This window comes from Sapajus apella, unplaced genomic scaffold (assembly GCF_009761245.1).
Source record: "Sapajus apella isolate SASKATOON/1434 unplaced genomic scaffold, GSC_monkey_1.0 scaffold1197, whole genome shotgun sequence".
Lineage (NCBI taxonomy): Eukaryota > Metazoa > Chordata > Mammalia > Primates > Cebidae > Sapajus > Sapajus apella.
Genome location: NW_022438123.1, coordinates 1 through 15,637, shown reverse-complemented (window position 1 = coordinate 15,637; position 15,637 = coordinate 1). Strand labels below are relative to the sequence as shown.

General features: G+C 44.0%; 1 protein-coding gene and 1 pseudogene across 1 annotated transcript; both read right to left on the bottom strand.

Moving 5' to 3' along the window:
* Window positions 1-1,764: 1,764 nt before the first annotated feature.
* LOC116546659 (zinc finger protein 845-like) lies at window positions 1,765-8,018 on the bottom strand. Its single transcript, XM_032272852.1, has 3 exons — window positions 7,990-8,018; window positions 3,667-4,204; window positions 1,765-3,582 (listed from the first exon to the last, which is right to left on the bottom strand). Exons 2-3 carry the CDS (start codon window positions 3,846-3,848, stop codon window positions 2,022-2,024), a joined length of 1,743 nt encoding a protein of 580 aa, XP_032128743.1. The 5' UTR covers window positions 3,849-4,204; window positions 7,990-8,018; the 3' UTR covers window positions 1,765-2,021.
* Window positions 4,668-11,948, bottom strand: LOC116546660 (annotated as a pseudogene).
* Between the last annotated feature and the right edge of the window lie 3,689 nt (window positions 11,949-15,637).

The following is a 15,637-nucleotide window of genomic DNA, read 5'->3' as shown; positions in this document are numbered from 1 at the left end:
ATCACTTTATGTTAAATAAAAACAAAACAAAAAAACAGGCTGGGAAAAGGGGATCACGTCTGTTGGACACGCTGGTCCAAAACTCCTGACCTTAAGCGACCTACCCATCTTGGCCTCCCACAGTGCTGGGATTACAGGTGTGAGCCACCCTGCCTGGCTCTATCTTCTTCACATAAACATTTTAATGTCAATTAATGCTTGAACTCAATGTTAAGTCAACTCAAACTCAAGTCGATGCTGAACTGACTCTAATGTCAATTAATTCTTGATGGCTGCTTATTCAATGCATTTTGAACAATTATCTCTAGAATGAGTTTTCTCATATTCTGCAAGGAGTGACCTCGGACTAAAGACCATGCCACACTTAGGACATTTGTAAGATTTCTGTCCGGTATGGATTCTCTGATGTCTAATGATGTGTGAATGTGAAGTAAAGCTTTGCCACTGTGATCACACTGGTGAGGTTTCTCTCCTGTATAAATTCTCCTATGTTTTGCATAAGGTGAAGTATGACTGAAGACCTTGCCACAATCATGACATTTGTAGGGTTTCTCTCCAGCATGAGTTGGCCAATAAACTGAAAGGTATCAACAATGTTAAAAAAAATCTGCCACATTCATCACACTTGTAAGATACCTTTTCATGATGAAACCTCCAATGACTTGCAATGGTTACTCAAGACTTTGTAACGATCTTTACATTACTAAAGTTTCCCTATACCATGGATTGCTTGATGACAAATAAGTGTTGACTGTCCACTAAAGGCTTGGCCACACTCATTAACCGTTTAAGTTTTCTTTCCATTGTGAATTCTAGTATGTTATGCCAGGTGTGAATCATGCCTGAAAGCCTTGTCACAAATCTCAGCTGTCTATGGTTTCTGTTAAGTATGATTTACCCTGTGTCTTTCAAGGTGTCATTTGGGACTAAAAATGTTGTCACATTCTACACATTTATAAGGTTTCTCTCCAGTATGAAGTCTATAATGGATTGGATTTTTGATTAAAAACCTTGTCACATTCATTACACTTGTAAGGTTTCTCTCCAGTATGAATTGCCTTATGAATTAAGAGCTACATTTTGACTGATGGTCTTGCTACACTAATTAAACTTGTAAGGATTGTATCCAGTGTGAATTCTAGTATGTTTTGCCAGCTATGAATTACACGTGAAAGCCTTGTCACAAACCTTACATTTGTAAGCTTTCTCTTCAGTATGACCTCTCATGCATCTGAAGGTGTGATTTGCGCGTGAAAACTTTGTCACATTTTTGACATTTGTAAGGTTTCTCTCCAGTATAAGGTCTTTGACGATGAGCAAGCGTTGCTTGTTGGTTAAAAACCTTGCCATATTCATTACACCAGTAAGGTTTCTCTCCAGTATGAAGTCTGTGATGATCTGCAAGTCTTGATGGTTGTTTAAACATGTTACCACCTTTATTATACTTGTAAGGTTCCTCTCCAGTATGAACTGCAAATGAATTACAAGGGCTGAATTGCGATCAAACGTTTTGCTACATTCATTACAAATGTGAGGTTTCTTTCGAGTATGAATTGCCCTATGAAGTACAAGAGATTAACTATGACTGAAGATCCTGCCACACTCATTACACATGTGAGGTTTCTGTCCACTATAAAGTCTATAATGGCATAAAAGGGATGACATGTGACTGAAGGCCTTGCCACACTCATTACACTTGTAAGGTTTCTCTCCAATATGGCTTTGCCAATTAACTGCAAGGTATGAACAATATCAAAAACACTTGTCACATTTACTACACCTGTAAGATCTCTGTACATTATGGATTCTCCAATGATTTGCAATAGTTGTAGCATTAATGAAGACTCCATGACAATCAATGAATTTCTAAAGTTTCTATACAATGAATTCCTTGATGTTGAATAAGTGATGACTGTTGAACTAAAGGCTTTGCCCTACTTACTACACTTGGAAGATTTCTCTCCAGTATGAAGTCTACGATAGGATGTAAGGGATGACACCTGACTGAAGGTCTTGCCACACTATTTACATTTGTATGTTTTCTCTCCACTGTGAATTCTAGTATGTTGTGCCAGGTGTGAATTTTGACCAAAAGCCTTGTCACAAACTTTACATTTGTAAGGCTTCTCTCCCGTATGAAGTCTATGATGGCATGTAAGGGATGACTTTTGACTGAAGGTCTTGCCACACTCATGACACTTGTAAGGTTTCTCTCCAGTATGAAGTCTATGATGACATATGAGAAGTTCTTTGCGATTAAAAACCTTGCCACATTCATTACACTTGTACGGTTTCTCTCCAGTATGAATTGCCTCATGAATTATAAGTGATGAATTTCGACGAAAGGTCTTGCCACACTCATTACACTTGTAAGGTTTCTCTCCAGTGTGAATTCTAGTATGTCGTGTAAGGTGTGAATCTTGTCTGAAAGCCTTGTCACAAACCTTACATTTGTAAGGTTTTTCTCCAGTGTGAAGTCTATGATGGCAGGTAAGGGATGACTTTTGACTGAAGGTCTTGCCACACTTATTACACTTGTACGGTTTCTCTCCACTATGAATTACCTCATGAATTACAAGTGAAGAATTACTACTGAAGGTCTTGCCACACTCATTACACTTGAAAGGTTTCTCTCCAGTATGAACTCTATGATGATACGTAAGGGATGACATTTGATGGAAGGTCTTTCCACACTCATTACATTTGTAAGGTTTCTCTCCAGTATGAAGCCTACGATGGCATCTAAGGGATGACATTTGATGGAAGGTCTTTCCACACTCATTACACTTGTAAGGTTTCTCTCCAGTATGAAGTCTATGATGACATACGAGGTTTGATTTGCGATTAAAAACCTTTCTACATTCATTACACTTAAACGGTTTCTCTCCAGTATGAATTACCTCATGAATTACAAGTGATGAATTTCGACTAAAGGTCTTGCCACACTCATTACACTTGTAAGGTTTTTCTCCAGTGTGAATTCTAGTATGTCGTGTAAGTTGTGAATCTTGACTGAAAGCCTTGTCACAAACCTTACATTTGTAAGGTTTTTCTCCAGTATGAAGTCTATGGTGGCGTGCAAGGGATGACATGTGCCTGAAGGTCTTGCCACATTCAATACACTTGTAAGGATTGTCTCCAGTGTGAATTCTAGTATGTTGTGCCAGGTGTGAATCACGCACAAAAGCCTTGTCACAAACCATACATTTGTAAGGTTTCTCTCCAGTATGAAGTCTATGATGCCATGTAAGGTATGACTTTCGACTGAAGGTCTTGCTACACTCATTGCACTTGTAAGGTGTCTCTCCAGTATGCCGTCTATGATGGCATGTAAGGGATGACTTTTGACTGAAGGTCTTGCCACACTCATGACACTTGTAAGGTTTCTCTCCAGTATGAAGTCTACGATGGCATGTAAGGGATGACATCGTATTGAAGCTCTTGCCACATTCATTACACTTGTAAGGTTTCTCTCCAGTATGAAGTCTACGATGGTATGTAAGGGATGACATCTTATTGAAGGTCTTGCTACACTCATTACACTTGTAAGGTTTCTCTCCCGTATGAACTCTATGATGGCATGTAAGGGATGACTTTCGATTGAAGGTCTTGCCACACTCATTGCACTTGTAAGGTGTCTCTCCAATATGAAGTCTATGATGGCATGTAAGGGATGACTTTTGACTGAAGGTCTTGCCACACTCATGACACTTGTAAGGTTTCTCTCCAGTATGAAGTCTATGATGGCATGTAAGGGATGACATCTTATTGAAGGCCTTGCCACACTCATTACACTTGTGAGGTTTCTCTCCAGTATGAACTCTGTGATGGTGTAGAAGGGATGACATCACACTGAAGGTATTGACACACTCATGACACTTGTAAGGCTTCTCTCCCGTATGAAGTCTATGATGGCAAGTAAGGGATGACACCTGACTAAAGGTCTTGCCACACTCGTGACACTTGTGAGGTTTCTCTCCTGTATGAACTCTATGATGACGTTGGAGCCATGACGTTTGACTGAAGGACTTGCCACACTCATTACACTTGTAAGGTTTCTCACCAGTGTGACATCTACGATGGCTTTCAAGACATCGCTTCTCATTAAAGACCCTGCCACACACATCACATTCATATTGTTTCTTTCCTAAATGACTTATTTGATATTTCCTTAAGAATGAGCTACAATTGAGGTTGCCGCTGTCTGAAAAAGGAAAAGAATAATAACAAAAATTAAAAATTAATTAAAAGAATGAGCTACGATTAAAAGCTTTCCCACTCTCATGACATTGGAAAGTTTCTTCTCTCATGTGTACTTCCTGTTTCTGTGTAAGTAATGAAGAATGGAGGAAATTACTGTCATAGTTATTAGAAATATGGGTTTTGGCTATACAAAAAAATTATTTGGGATGTTGAAACTAAAGGAAGTATCATTGATAGACTTCTCAACTTGATTACCAAGATTCCCTTCAGTCTGAAATATGTGGAGTTCAGGCAGATGTGAATGAAAGCTTAATCCAAGCTCATCTTTAATAGACTTGTTTCCCGCATGCCTTTCATCATATCGATCTGTACTACCAGTCAGCTTTTTGATTTCTGTCCTGGGTGCTTCATGGTTATTTCTTTCACCTTCTTGCCACTCAAACTCAAAGTTATGACTATGTTTCTCAATTTTCTGGAAGCAGAAATCTCCAATGTGATGATTGTCATCTCTTCTCAATGTCTCTGTGTAAAACCATTGTGTATTACCTTGCCCTGTTGATGAACACTTCTTCCTTATGCATTTGGTACAGATATCTACAAAATATAAACTCGGCTGTTCCTGGCCAGGACTAGTGCTATTATATATATTAAAAAAGACATTAAAGAGCTTGTTGCCTATTTTTTTTTCCACTATGACAAAACAGGAAGAAGATGCTTGGGCTAAATTAGAAAGAAGGCTCTCACCAGAAACCAATCTGACTGCACCTTGCTCTTGGGTTTCTCACTTTCTAAATTCAAAAGAAATAAATCTGTGTCTTAAGCTTGCCAGTTGAAGCTATTCTTTTTTGTTCTGGTTGTTGTTTTGAGACTGAGTCATGGTCTATCACCCAGACTGGAATGTAATGGTGTGATTTTCCTGCCTACAGAGATTCTCGCATAGCAGACTCCCAAGTAGGTGGTCTACAGCCTGGCTAAGTCTGTGAGTTTGTGTGTGTGTGTCACAGTCTCGCTCTGTCATCCAGCCTGGACTGCAGTGGCATGATCTTGGCTCACTGCAACCTTTGCCTCCTGGAATCTAGTACTTCTTTGGCCTCAGTCTCCCAAGTACCTGGGATTACAAGTGCATGCCACGATGCCCAGCTAATTTGTGTAGTTTTAGTAGAGACAGCGTTTGACCATGTTGACAAGGCTGGTCTCAAACTCCTGACCACAGGTTATCTGCCTGTCTTGGCCTACCAAAGCGCTGAGATTTTAGGTGTGAGCCAATGCACCCAGCCAATTTTTTGTATTTAGTAGACTCAAGGTTTCAGCCTCTTGTCCCAACTGGTCTCAATCTCCTCATCTGAAGCAACCCAACCATCTCAGCCTTGCAAACTGCTGGGATTAGAGGCATGAGCCACCATGGCCAGCCAGTCTAAGCTATTTCTGACATGAAAGCAAAATGACTGTCACAAAAAAAGGAGCATCTCATCATCAACATCACCCAAAGTTGAAAAATCTTATTAGACAAAGGAAGTTTAGTCTGTACTATAAAGCTTTCAATGTGTGAAGACATCTAACTAACTGTTTTAAAATCCTGGAGGAAGCGAGGCATGGTGGCTCATGCCTGTAATACCAATACTTTCAAACGCCGAGGTGGGTGGATCACCTGGGATAGGGAGTTAGAAACTAGCGAGACCAGCATGGAGAAACCACATCTCTACTAAAAATACAAAATCAGCCAGTTGTGGTGGTGCATGCCTGTAATCCCAGCTACTTCAGAGCCTCAAGCATGATAATTAATTGAATCTGGGAAGCGAAGATTGCAGTGAGCAGACATTGTGCAACTGCACTGCAACCTGGGAAACAATAGAAAAACTGCATCTCGAAAAACAAAACAAAACAGAAAAAAAAACTTGAAGACAAACTATTACTTCTCAAATAAAGATAGTAGCCCGACACTATTCACTTACTTGACCCAATTTGCACATCTGGTAAGTGAGAGACAAAACTTGATCCCACGGCATGTTCTTAAGCACAACAGTCACCCAGGCAGTACAGAAAATGACCAGTCACAGAAAATACAAGGACACAGGAAGAAATACATCAAGGTGGATACAAGGGCTGAGCTCTGCCTCTGACAGTGATGCTGAGCCATCGCTCATGGAGAATGTGCTGAGCCATCATGCCCTGCACACACTGATTTAGGCAGACTCCTATAATTACATCCAGTGAATGTATAAGGTCTTGACTTACTCAGTGAGAGTCATGTTGGAGGGGAGGGGCTCATGTGGAAACTGGGGTGTTCACCCTTAGAAATTAACAGGCTAGAAAGCAGCAGCATTTCGCATCCAGATCAATGCAGCATGTGAGGCGAGGCCAGGAAACGAAGGGCAAGCATGGAGGACAGAAGTAATGGGCATGCAGGAGTGAACTGTGTGCATGCTCGCCTGTGGGAATATAATCCCACCAGCATAGACCAAATTTTGAGCTTGGAGGGAAGTGGAACTAATTTAGCGAATGGTAAAATGTTGACCCAAGGTTAAATATACAAATTACATTATGGGCAGAGGACAAGAATGAAAGACCCAAAACAGCAGCAGTAGTGACCTAAGGTGAAGGCAGTTTTATGTCTCTTAAATAACATGGCCTCTGATTTCAGTTTCAGGCATATACTCAACAAAATCCCCATGTACATTGCAGCACTGTGTACACACAAGAAAAAACAAGTAAACTCTCTGAAATAGAGTACAGCAATGTAGGAGACTGTGGAGGTGAAGAGTGATCCCCTGGCTGAGTACATACAGATGTGTTTGTCAAAACAGAGTCAGGCCAGTCGCGATGTATTCCAGCCTATAACCCCAGCACTTTGGGGGGTCAAGGTAGAGTAGATCACAAGGTCATGAGTTCGAGATCAGTCAGGCCAGGATGGGCAAACCCCATTTCTAGTACAAAAATACAAAACATTAGCTGGGCATGGTGACCTGCACCTGTAATCCCAGCTATTCTGGAGGCTGAGTAGGAGAATTTCTGGAACCTGGAAAACAGAGGTTTCAGTGAGCCGAGATCGCGCCACTGCACTCCAGCCTGGATGTCAGAGCAGGACTCCATCTCAAAAAAAAAAAAAAAAAAAAAAAAGAATAAAAAAGAAAGAAAGAAGCAGGGTCGGCTGGAGACTTTTGTCTACGCATATGATCGGTTACATTAGTGAATAAAAATAATGCACTAACTAAAATGTTTGCCATATGAAAATTGAAGGGTAAATCTCATTCCTTATATAAAAACAATGGTGTCTCTTTGCCTGGATCCTATATTATTTGAAATCACATCTCTGGATTTTAAACACAGTCTCTGGAATAAATGAGAGATGAAAAGTGAAGGAGACAAAGTAACAAAGGCCAGGCCCTCATATCCTCATAAAGACATCAACTCAACCAAAATGTTTCATCAAAAATATGTTCATAGGCTGGGTGTGGTGGCTCAGGCCTGTAATCTCAGTACTTTGAGAGGCACAGGTGGGGCGATCACAAGAGGTCAGGAGATTGAGACCAGCCTGGCCAACATAATGAAACTCTGTCTACTGAAAATACAAAAATTTGCCAGGCATGGTATTCCATGCCTGTAATCCCAGTTACTTAGGAGGCTGAGGCAGGAGCATCGCTTCAACCAAGGAGATAGAGGTTGCCATGAGCCGAGATTGCACCACTGCACTCCAGCCTGGGCAACAAGAGGAAAACTCCATCTCAAAAAAAAAAAAAAAAAAAAAAAAAAGAGGCTGTAAAAGGAAAATTACAACAGAAAATACACAATCAGAAAAAGCCAATAAAGACAACAGCAGATTCCTCATGTCTGGAGGGATGTTTTCCTTACCCACAGACGCCAAGTTCCTGTAGTTCTCCAACATCACGTCCCTGTATAAAGCCCTCTGCGCAGGGGTCAGGCATTTCCACTCCGCCAAAGAGAATTCTATAGCCACATCCCTGAAAGTCAAGTGTCCCTAAAATGAAAAACACATTTCAACAAACATTATGGAGGAGTGAGTTAAGAGAATGAGAAAAAATGAGAAAAGAGAAATTAAGGATCTGTTTCATCAAAGACAGTTCTCACAAACCCATGAAAGGTTATTTTTGAACTTTCTTTTCTATAGTTGCATTTTACTGCACTTTTTCATCAAACATTTTAAGATCCCCTAAGTCACTGTGGAAGTCTTGAGTTTATGGACAATATCAAAAATATACAAATAAGAAGAAAAAGCTGGGATGGGCATGGTGGCTCACACCTGCTATCCCAAAACATTTGGAGGCCAAGGCAGGCAGATCATTTGAGGTCAGGAGCTGGAGACCAGGCCGGCCAATATTGTAAAACCCTGTCTCTATTAAAAGTATAAAAATTAGGCCGGGCGCGGTGGCTCAAGCCTGTAATCCCAGCACTTTGGGAGGCCGAGGTGGGTGGATCACGAGGTCAAGAGATCGAGACCATCCTGGTCAACATGGTGAAACCCCGTCTCTACTAAAAATACAAAAACATTAGCTGGGCATGGTAGCGCTTGCCTGTAATCCCAGCTACTGAGGAGGTTGAGGCAGGAGAATTGCCTGAACCCAGGAGGCGGAGGTTGCAGTGAGCCGAGATCGCACCATTGCACTCCAGCCTGGGTAACATGAGTGAAACTCCGTCTCAAAAAAAAAAAAAAAAGTATAAAAATTAGTCAGGCGTGATGGCAGTGCCTGTAATCCCAGTTACGCAGGAGGCTAAGGCAGAAGAATCACTTGAACCCAGCAGACAAAGGCTGCAGTGAGTCCAGATCACTCCACTATACCCCACGATGGGTGACAAAGACTCCGCCTCAACAACAACAAAAAGCAAGGGTGGGTGCAGTGGCTCATGCATGTAATCCCAGCACTTTCGGAGGCCAAGGACAGCATATCACAAAGCGAGGAGTTCAAGGCCAGCCTGGCGAACATGGTGAAACCCAAACTCTACTAAAATTACAAAATTAGCCTGTGTATTGGCGCATGCCTCTAATCCCAGGTACTCAGGAGGCTGAGGGTTAAGAATAGCTTGAACCCAGGAGGCAGAGGTGGCAGTGAGTTGAGATCACAACACTGCACTTCAGCTTGGGTGACAGAGTAAGACTCGAAAGAAAGAAAAAAAGAAAGAAAGAAAGAAAGAAAGAAAAGAAAGAAAGAAAGGAAGAAAAGAAAGAAAGAAGAAAGAAAGAAAGAAACAGAGAGAGAGAGATAGAGACAGGGAGAGAGAGAGAGAGAGAAATAAATACTGGTCACATGTGGTAACCCCAACCTATCATTCTAGCTCTTTGGGAGGCTAAAGTGGGGATCACTTGAGCACAGGAGCTTGAGGCTGCTGTAAACTCTGAATTGTGCCATTGCACTTCAGACATAAGCCACAGAGTGACACCTTCTCTATTTTTTTTTTTGAGGCGGAGTTTTGCTGTTGTTGCCCAGACTGGAGTGCAATGGCATGATCTCGGCTCACCGCAACCTCCGCCTCCTGGGTTCAAGCAATTCTCCTGCTTCAGCCTCCCGAGTAACTGGGACTACAGGCACTCACCATCATGCCCAGCTCATTTTTGTATTTTTAGTAGAGACGAGGTTTCACCTTGTTGACCAGGATGGTCTCGATCTCTTGACCTCGTGATCCACCCACCTCGGCCTCCCAAAGTGCTGGGATTATAGGCGTGAGCCACCGAACACGGCTATTTTTTTTTTTTTAAGAGAGAGTCTCACTCTGTTATGCAGACTGGAGTGTAACGGCAGAATCTTGGGTTACTGTAACCTCCCCCTTCTAGGTTCAAGTGAGTCTCCTACCTCAAGCTCCTCAGTAGCTGAGACTATAGACATGCACCACCACACCCAGTTAATATTTGTACTTTTAGTAGAAATGGGGTTTCATCATGTTGGCCTGGCTGGTCATGAACTCCTGAGCTCAAGTGATCCACCCAACTCTGCCTCCCTACATGCTGGGATTACAGGCCTGAGACACCGTACCCAAACCAAGATCTTTTTTTTTTTTTTTTGAGACGGAGTTTCACTCATGTTACCCAGGCTGGAGTGCAATGGCGCGATCTCGGCTCACCGCAACCTCCGCCTCCTGGGTTCAGGCAATTCTCCTGCCTCAGCCTTCTGAGTAGCTGGGATTACAGGCACGCACCACCATGCCCAGCTAATTTTTTGTATTTTTAGTAGAGACGGGGTTTCACCATGTTGACCAGGATGGTCTCGATCTCTTGACCTCGTGATCCACCCGCCTCGGCCTCCCAAAGTGCTGGGATTACAGGCTTGAGCCACCACGCCCGGCAGCAAACCAAGATCTTGTTGCTTAAAAACATTTTGATGATCCTGAAAGATTAGCTTCTCTTGGTAACAAATAGAAAGAAAAGAGTTTGGAGTCAAAGGCATGTTGATCTACTAGTGTGGCTTCCAATGCATTACCAAATCAGATACAAAGTATCTCCCCTTATTGGTCTCCTTTTCCAGAATTCACCAGACATCTGTGCACATTAACCTATGTGTTTCATATGTGGTATCTCTGATATGGTCACAAAGAGCTGATATCCAGACGTGGCCCCTCAGCAATCTATGCTGCCCAGCAGTACTGACACCACGGGGCCCACAGCCTGTGTCCATCCAGGTCTGGATGTCAGCCCTTCCCATGACCATGCCCAGTGGAGCCTCTTCCCAGGTTCATGTCACTGGGTCACAGGAGATGGAATCTCAGACCAGATGACAGGAACTGAGGGAAGGCATGGCTGAGTGCGAGCCAACGTGTCAGGCAGGATGCTTCATACTCAGAACAGACAGGCTACCACAATACCTGGCATTTCAGAAAGGAAACAGACAGATGAATCCACCGAGGAGTGTCACTTTACCTGAGGAAGAGCCATGCCTGGCTCCTTTTCTTTGCTCTTCTGAGCTGCTTCCTCATGTAACAGGAGTCTTTAGAAATTAACCCTGTACATGAAAAAAAAATGAGACTTAATATTAGAAATGATTCACTCCCTTCTTGTGACAAAACAAAGCAAAACAAAAACAGATCGGATGACCTCACCCTGTAGAAAGACGGGCCTCTGCTGCCCACTGCACCAGAGATCATGCCTAGAGAAGACAGTCACAAAGAAACACCTACAAGTGTATGTTTCACCCTGGTCTTCAGATCTCACTCCTCTCCTGGAGAAGCCCCACACACCAGGCAGCAGTGGGGAGCTGGGCTGGACTGAGCTCCCCTTCAGGGCACAGACCCAGACCTGACCAAACCCCATCCAGAGCACAGCGCCTCCCCTCTCTGTAGATCACAGGCTCAGCTCAGTCCTCAGAAATGGAGGACACAGAGCCTTGACCCTCAGTGCTGCTCACAGATTACCATCACCTGGGACACTGTAGGTATTTGTGCATCACTTATCTGTGACCTGGAAGACCCTCCGTGCTTCAAGTCTTTCTGCCTTTGCTTCAAGTTTTCCTGCCTTTGCAGACCAAACCAACGTACTTCTTACATATATTGATATCTCATGTCTCCCTAAAATTTGTAAAATTAAGCTGTACCCCCATCACCATGGGCACATGTAGTCACGATAAGGCTCAAGGTGATTTGAGTCTAATCCCGATTTTGCCCTTCTTGTGCTTTTAATTTTTGGAGGACTGGAATCTATTTAAATTTTGAGTTAAAACTGAGCACTGGCAAGGCACAGTGCCTCACATCTGTAATCCCAAGACGTTGGGAGGATGAGGTGGGTGGATCACGAGCTCAGGAGATTGAGATCATTCTGGCAAACACAATGAATCGCCATCTCTACTAAAAATACAAAAAAATTAGCCAGCGATGATGGTGGGTGCCTGTAATTCCAGCTACTCAGGAGGCAAAGGCAGGAAAATCGCTTGAGCCAACAAGGTGGAGGTTGCAAGAAGACAAGATGGTGCCACTGCACTCCAGCATGGGCAACAGAGCAAGACTCAAGCAGAAAGAAAGAGAGAAAGAGAGAGGAAAGAAAGAGAGAGAGAGAGAAGGAGATGGAGACGAGATGGAAAGGGAGAGGGAGGGAGAGAAGGGGAGAGAGAGAGAGAAAAGGAGACAGAGAGGAAGAGAGAGAGGAGGAGAGAGGAAGGTGGGGGGGGGGGGGGGAGGAGGGAAGGGGGGGGAAGGGGGGAGAGAGAGAGAGAGAGGGAGGGAGGGGTGAGGTAAGGTGGGAGGGAGAGAGAATAAACAAAAAAGAGCACTACGTTCTCCTGAATGAAATGCCACACACTGTATTTTGTCAGTCATTTTAGGGGTCAGTGTCACTCTGAGCTTTTCTGGTCTTCTTTCTCACCTCTGTGTTACAGGTGGACTCATGAAGGCTCACAGTGGGAGACAATTCACCAAGTTATCCTGAGAAGCTCTGAGATAAGAAGGAGGTGTGGCTGATTCCCATGTGATGGCCTGCAAGGGCCAATAGGCTGCCTTGGTCTTCCTCCTCTAGAAAATTCCAAAACGACCAGGGAATGGTAGCTCACCCCAATAATCCAAGCACTTTGAGAAGCTGAGGCAGGCAGATCACTTGAGCCCAGAAGTTTGAAACCAACCTGGGCAACTTGGTGAAACCCCTTTTCTACCAAAAATACACAAAGTTAACCAGGCATCATGGCACAATTCTGTCGTCCCAGCTAGTTGAGAGGCTGATGCAAGATTACCTGAGCCTGGGAGGCAGAGGTTGCGGTGATCTCACATTGAGCCAGTGCATCACAGACTGAGTTACAGAGTGACACTCCACCTCAAGAAAAAAAAAAAAAGCAAAAACAATGGCCATCCTCTTCTAGAAAATTCCAGAACTGGCCACGTGGGGCAAATTCCTAGTATAATCCCAACACTTTGGGAGGCTGAAGAAAGCAGATCAGTTGAGCCCAGGAGTTTTATTTTTTTATTTTTATTTTTTTTGAGACAGAGTTTCACTCTTGTTACCCAGGCTGGACTGCAATGGCGCGATCTCGGCTCACTGCAACCTCAGCCTCCTGGGTTCAGGCAATTCTCCTGCCTCAACCTCCTCAGTAGCTGGGATTACAGGCACGCGCCACGATGCCCAGCTAATTTTTTGTATTTTTAGTAGAGACGGGGTTTCACCATGTTGACCAGGATGGTCTCGATCTCTTGACCTCGTGATCCACCCGCCTCAGCCTCCCAAAGTGCGGGGATTACAGGCTTGAGCCACCGCGCCCGGCTGAGCCCAGTTTTAGATCAACTTGGCAACATGGTGAAACCCCATCTCTACCTAAAGTACAAAAAACTGGCCAGACGTAGTGCTGTGCGCCTGTGATCCTAGTTATTTGGAAGGCCAGCTAGGGAGGATCGCTTGGGCCTGGGAGGCAGAGGTTACAGTGATCCAAGATCCTGTCAATGCACTCAAGTATGTGTGACAGAGTGACATTCCATCTCAAAAAACCGAAACAAAATAATAAAAAAGGCTGGGTGGGTTGGCTAACTCCTGTAATCCCAACATTTTGGGAGACGGAGGTGGGGGATCCGGAGGTCAGGAGTTTGAGACCAGCCTGACCAAGATTGTAAAACTCAGTCTCCACTAAAAATACAAAAAGTAGCTGGCCATGGTGGCACACACATGTAGTCCCAGCAGCTTAGGAGGATGAGGCAGAATTGCTTAAATCTGGGAGGCGGAGGTTGCAGTGAGCTGAGATCGCAGGACTGCACTCCAGCTTGGGTGACAGAGTGAGACTCCATCTAGAAGGAAAGAAAAGAGGCTGGGCCTGGTGGCTCACGCCTGTAATCCAAGCACTTTGGAGGCCAAGGCGGGAGGATCACCTGAGGTCGGGAGTTCAAGACCCGCCTGACCAACATGGTGAAATCCCGTCTTTATAAAAAAATTTTTTAAATAAAAAAGAAAAATAAACAAAATAAAAAATAAAAAGAAAGAAAAAAAAAAAAAAAAAAGAAGCTGAGCATAGTGGCTCATGCCTGTAATCCAAGCAGTTTGGGAGGCCTATGCGGCTGGATCGCTTCAGCCCTGGAGTTGGAGAACAGCCTGGGAAACATAATGAAAGCCAGTCTCTACCAAGAACACAAAAATTAGCTCGGGGTGGTGGTACCCATCTGTGGTTGCAGCTACTCTGGAGACTGAGGTCAGAGGAGCTCTTGAGCACAGGTTGACACTACAGTGAGCTGAGATTCTGTCACAGCTCTTTCGCCTGGGTAACAGAGTGACAGCCATCTCCAATAAAAATGAGAAAAAGGAAACACCTGGGTCCTGGGTCGGGGGCGGGCAGGGAATCTAAGGCCAATTAACAGGAACTTTCCAGATCTAGTGTTGTATTTGACCGGAGCGTAGAAAGTTATCACCAAGAAAAAAGTATGCCAGATTGCAGGGTCATTTATTATGCCGGCGACCACAGAGGACTCCCGTCTCTCCAACCTGTGGTGCCAAAAGGAGGGTGCTATGATTTTTTATACCCGAAAAACCACCTTGGGAGTGGGGGTGAGGGGCGGGGATGGGGATGAAAAGGTTTCGGACATTTCAAGGGCTAGGGGATTCTGTGATTCACCTCCTGGGTGGAGACAAGGGCGGGGGTCTCCGGACATTCCAAGGGCTAGGGGACTTTTGTCATTCTGTTTGTTACCTCAGTGGTTTACAGAAGTCAAGATATACATTTGTTTACACATCATCTGGGTGGTGATAGAAGTCACAGATTTTGGCAGTTACTGACAAGAAAAGGTAAGCAGCTTTACATAGTTTTGAAGAACAAACTAGCAGTTCTATTTACAGAGGCCAAGGACAGTAGTTATTGTGAGGAGAATGGGGCAGCCACTTCAACTTATTTAAAAAACAGTTTTGCATTTTATAAAATAGTGTTGCTCAGGTTCTGGCTCTAGGCCAGCACAATATCACACTAGACCAAAAGGAAAAACCCCATCTTCCCACCCAGAGTTAACAAAGATTCCAATGCTACTCTAAGTACAGCCTCCCCCTTCCACAAAGTCTCCCATGGAAAGGGAAAGAGCCCAGGATTGGCCACGGCCAAGCAACTGCATGGGGGACCAGTTTATTCTGGCCTCGAGACAATTCACCTCAGCATTTCATTGGCCAAGGGCCACATCTTTTATCTAAATAAGGGGTAGCCCATAGGACTTGAAAAGAAAGACTTTAACCGCCCAAAATTTTGTAAATGGGGCCCTGGAGAGGCTCCCTAGGGCCCACTCCCACCCTGTGGAGTGCTTTCTTAATTGAATTAATGCTTTCTGCTTTCACCGCTTCACTCGTTTGTGTTTTTTCTTTTCTTTTTTTTCCCTACGCTCAACAGCCACGAACCTGGACATCTCGTGCTCAAGGCTGCCATCCGATAAAAAGGGCAATGATGGGATAAGAGGACTGCCTCCAGGAAGAGCACGTTTTCCAGGGATTGAAACGGGAGCAGCAGGGCCCGACAGGAAGAGGATGTGGGGAACTACAGCGCCTTTGGAA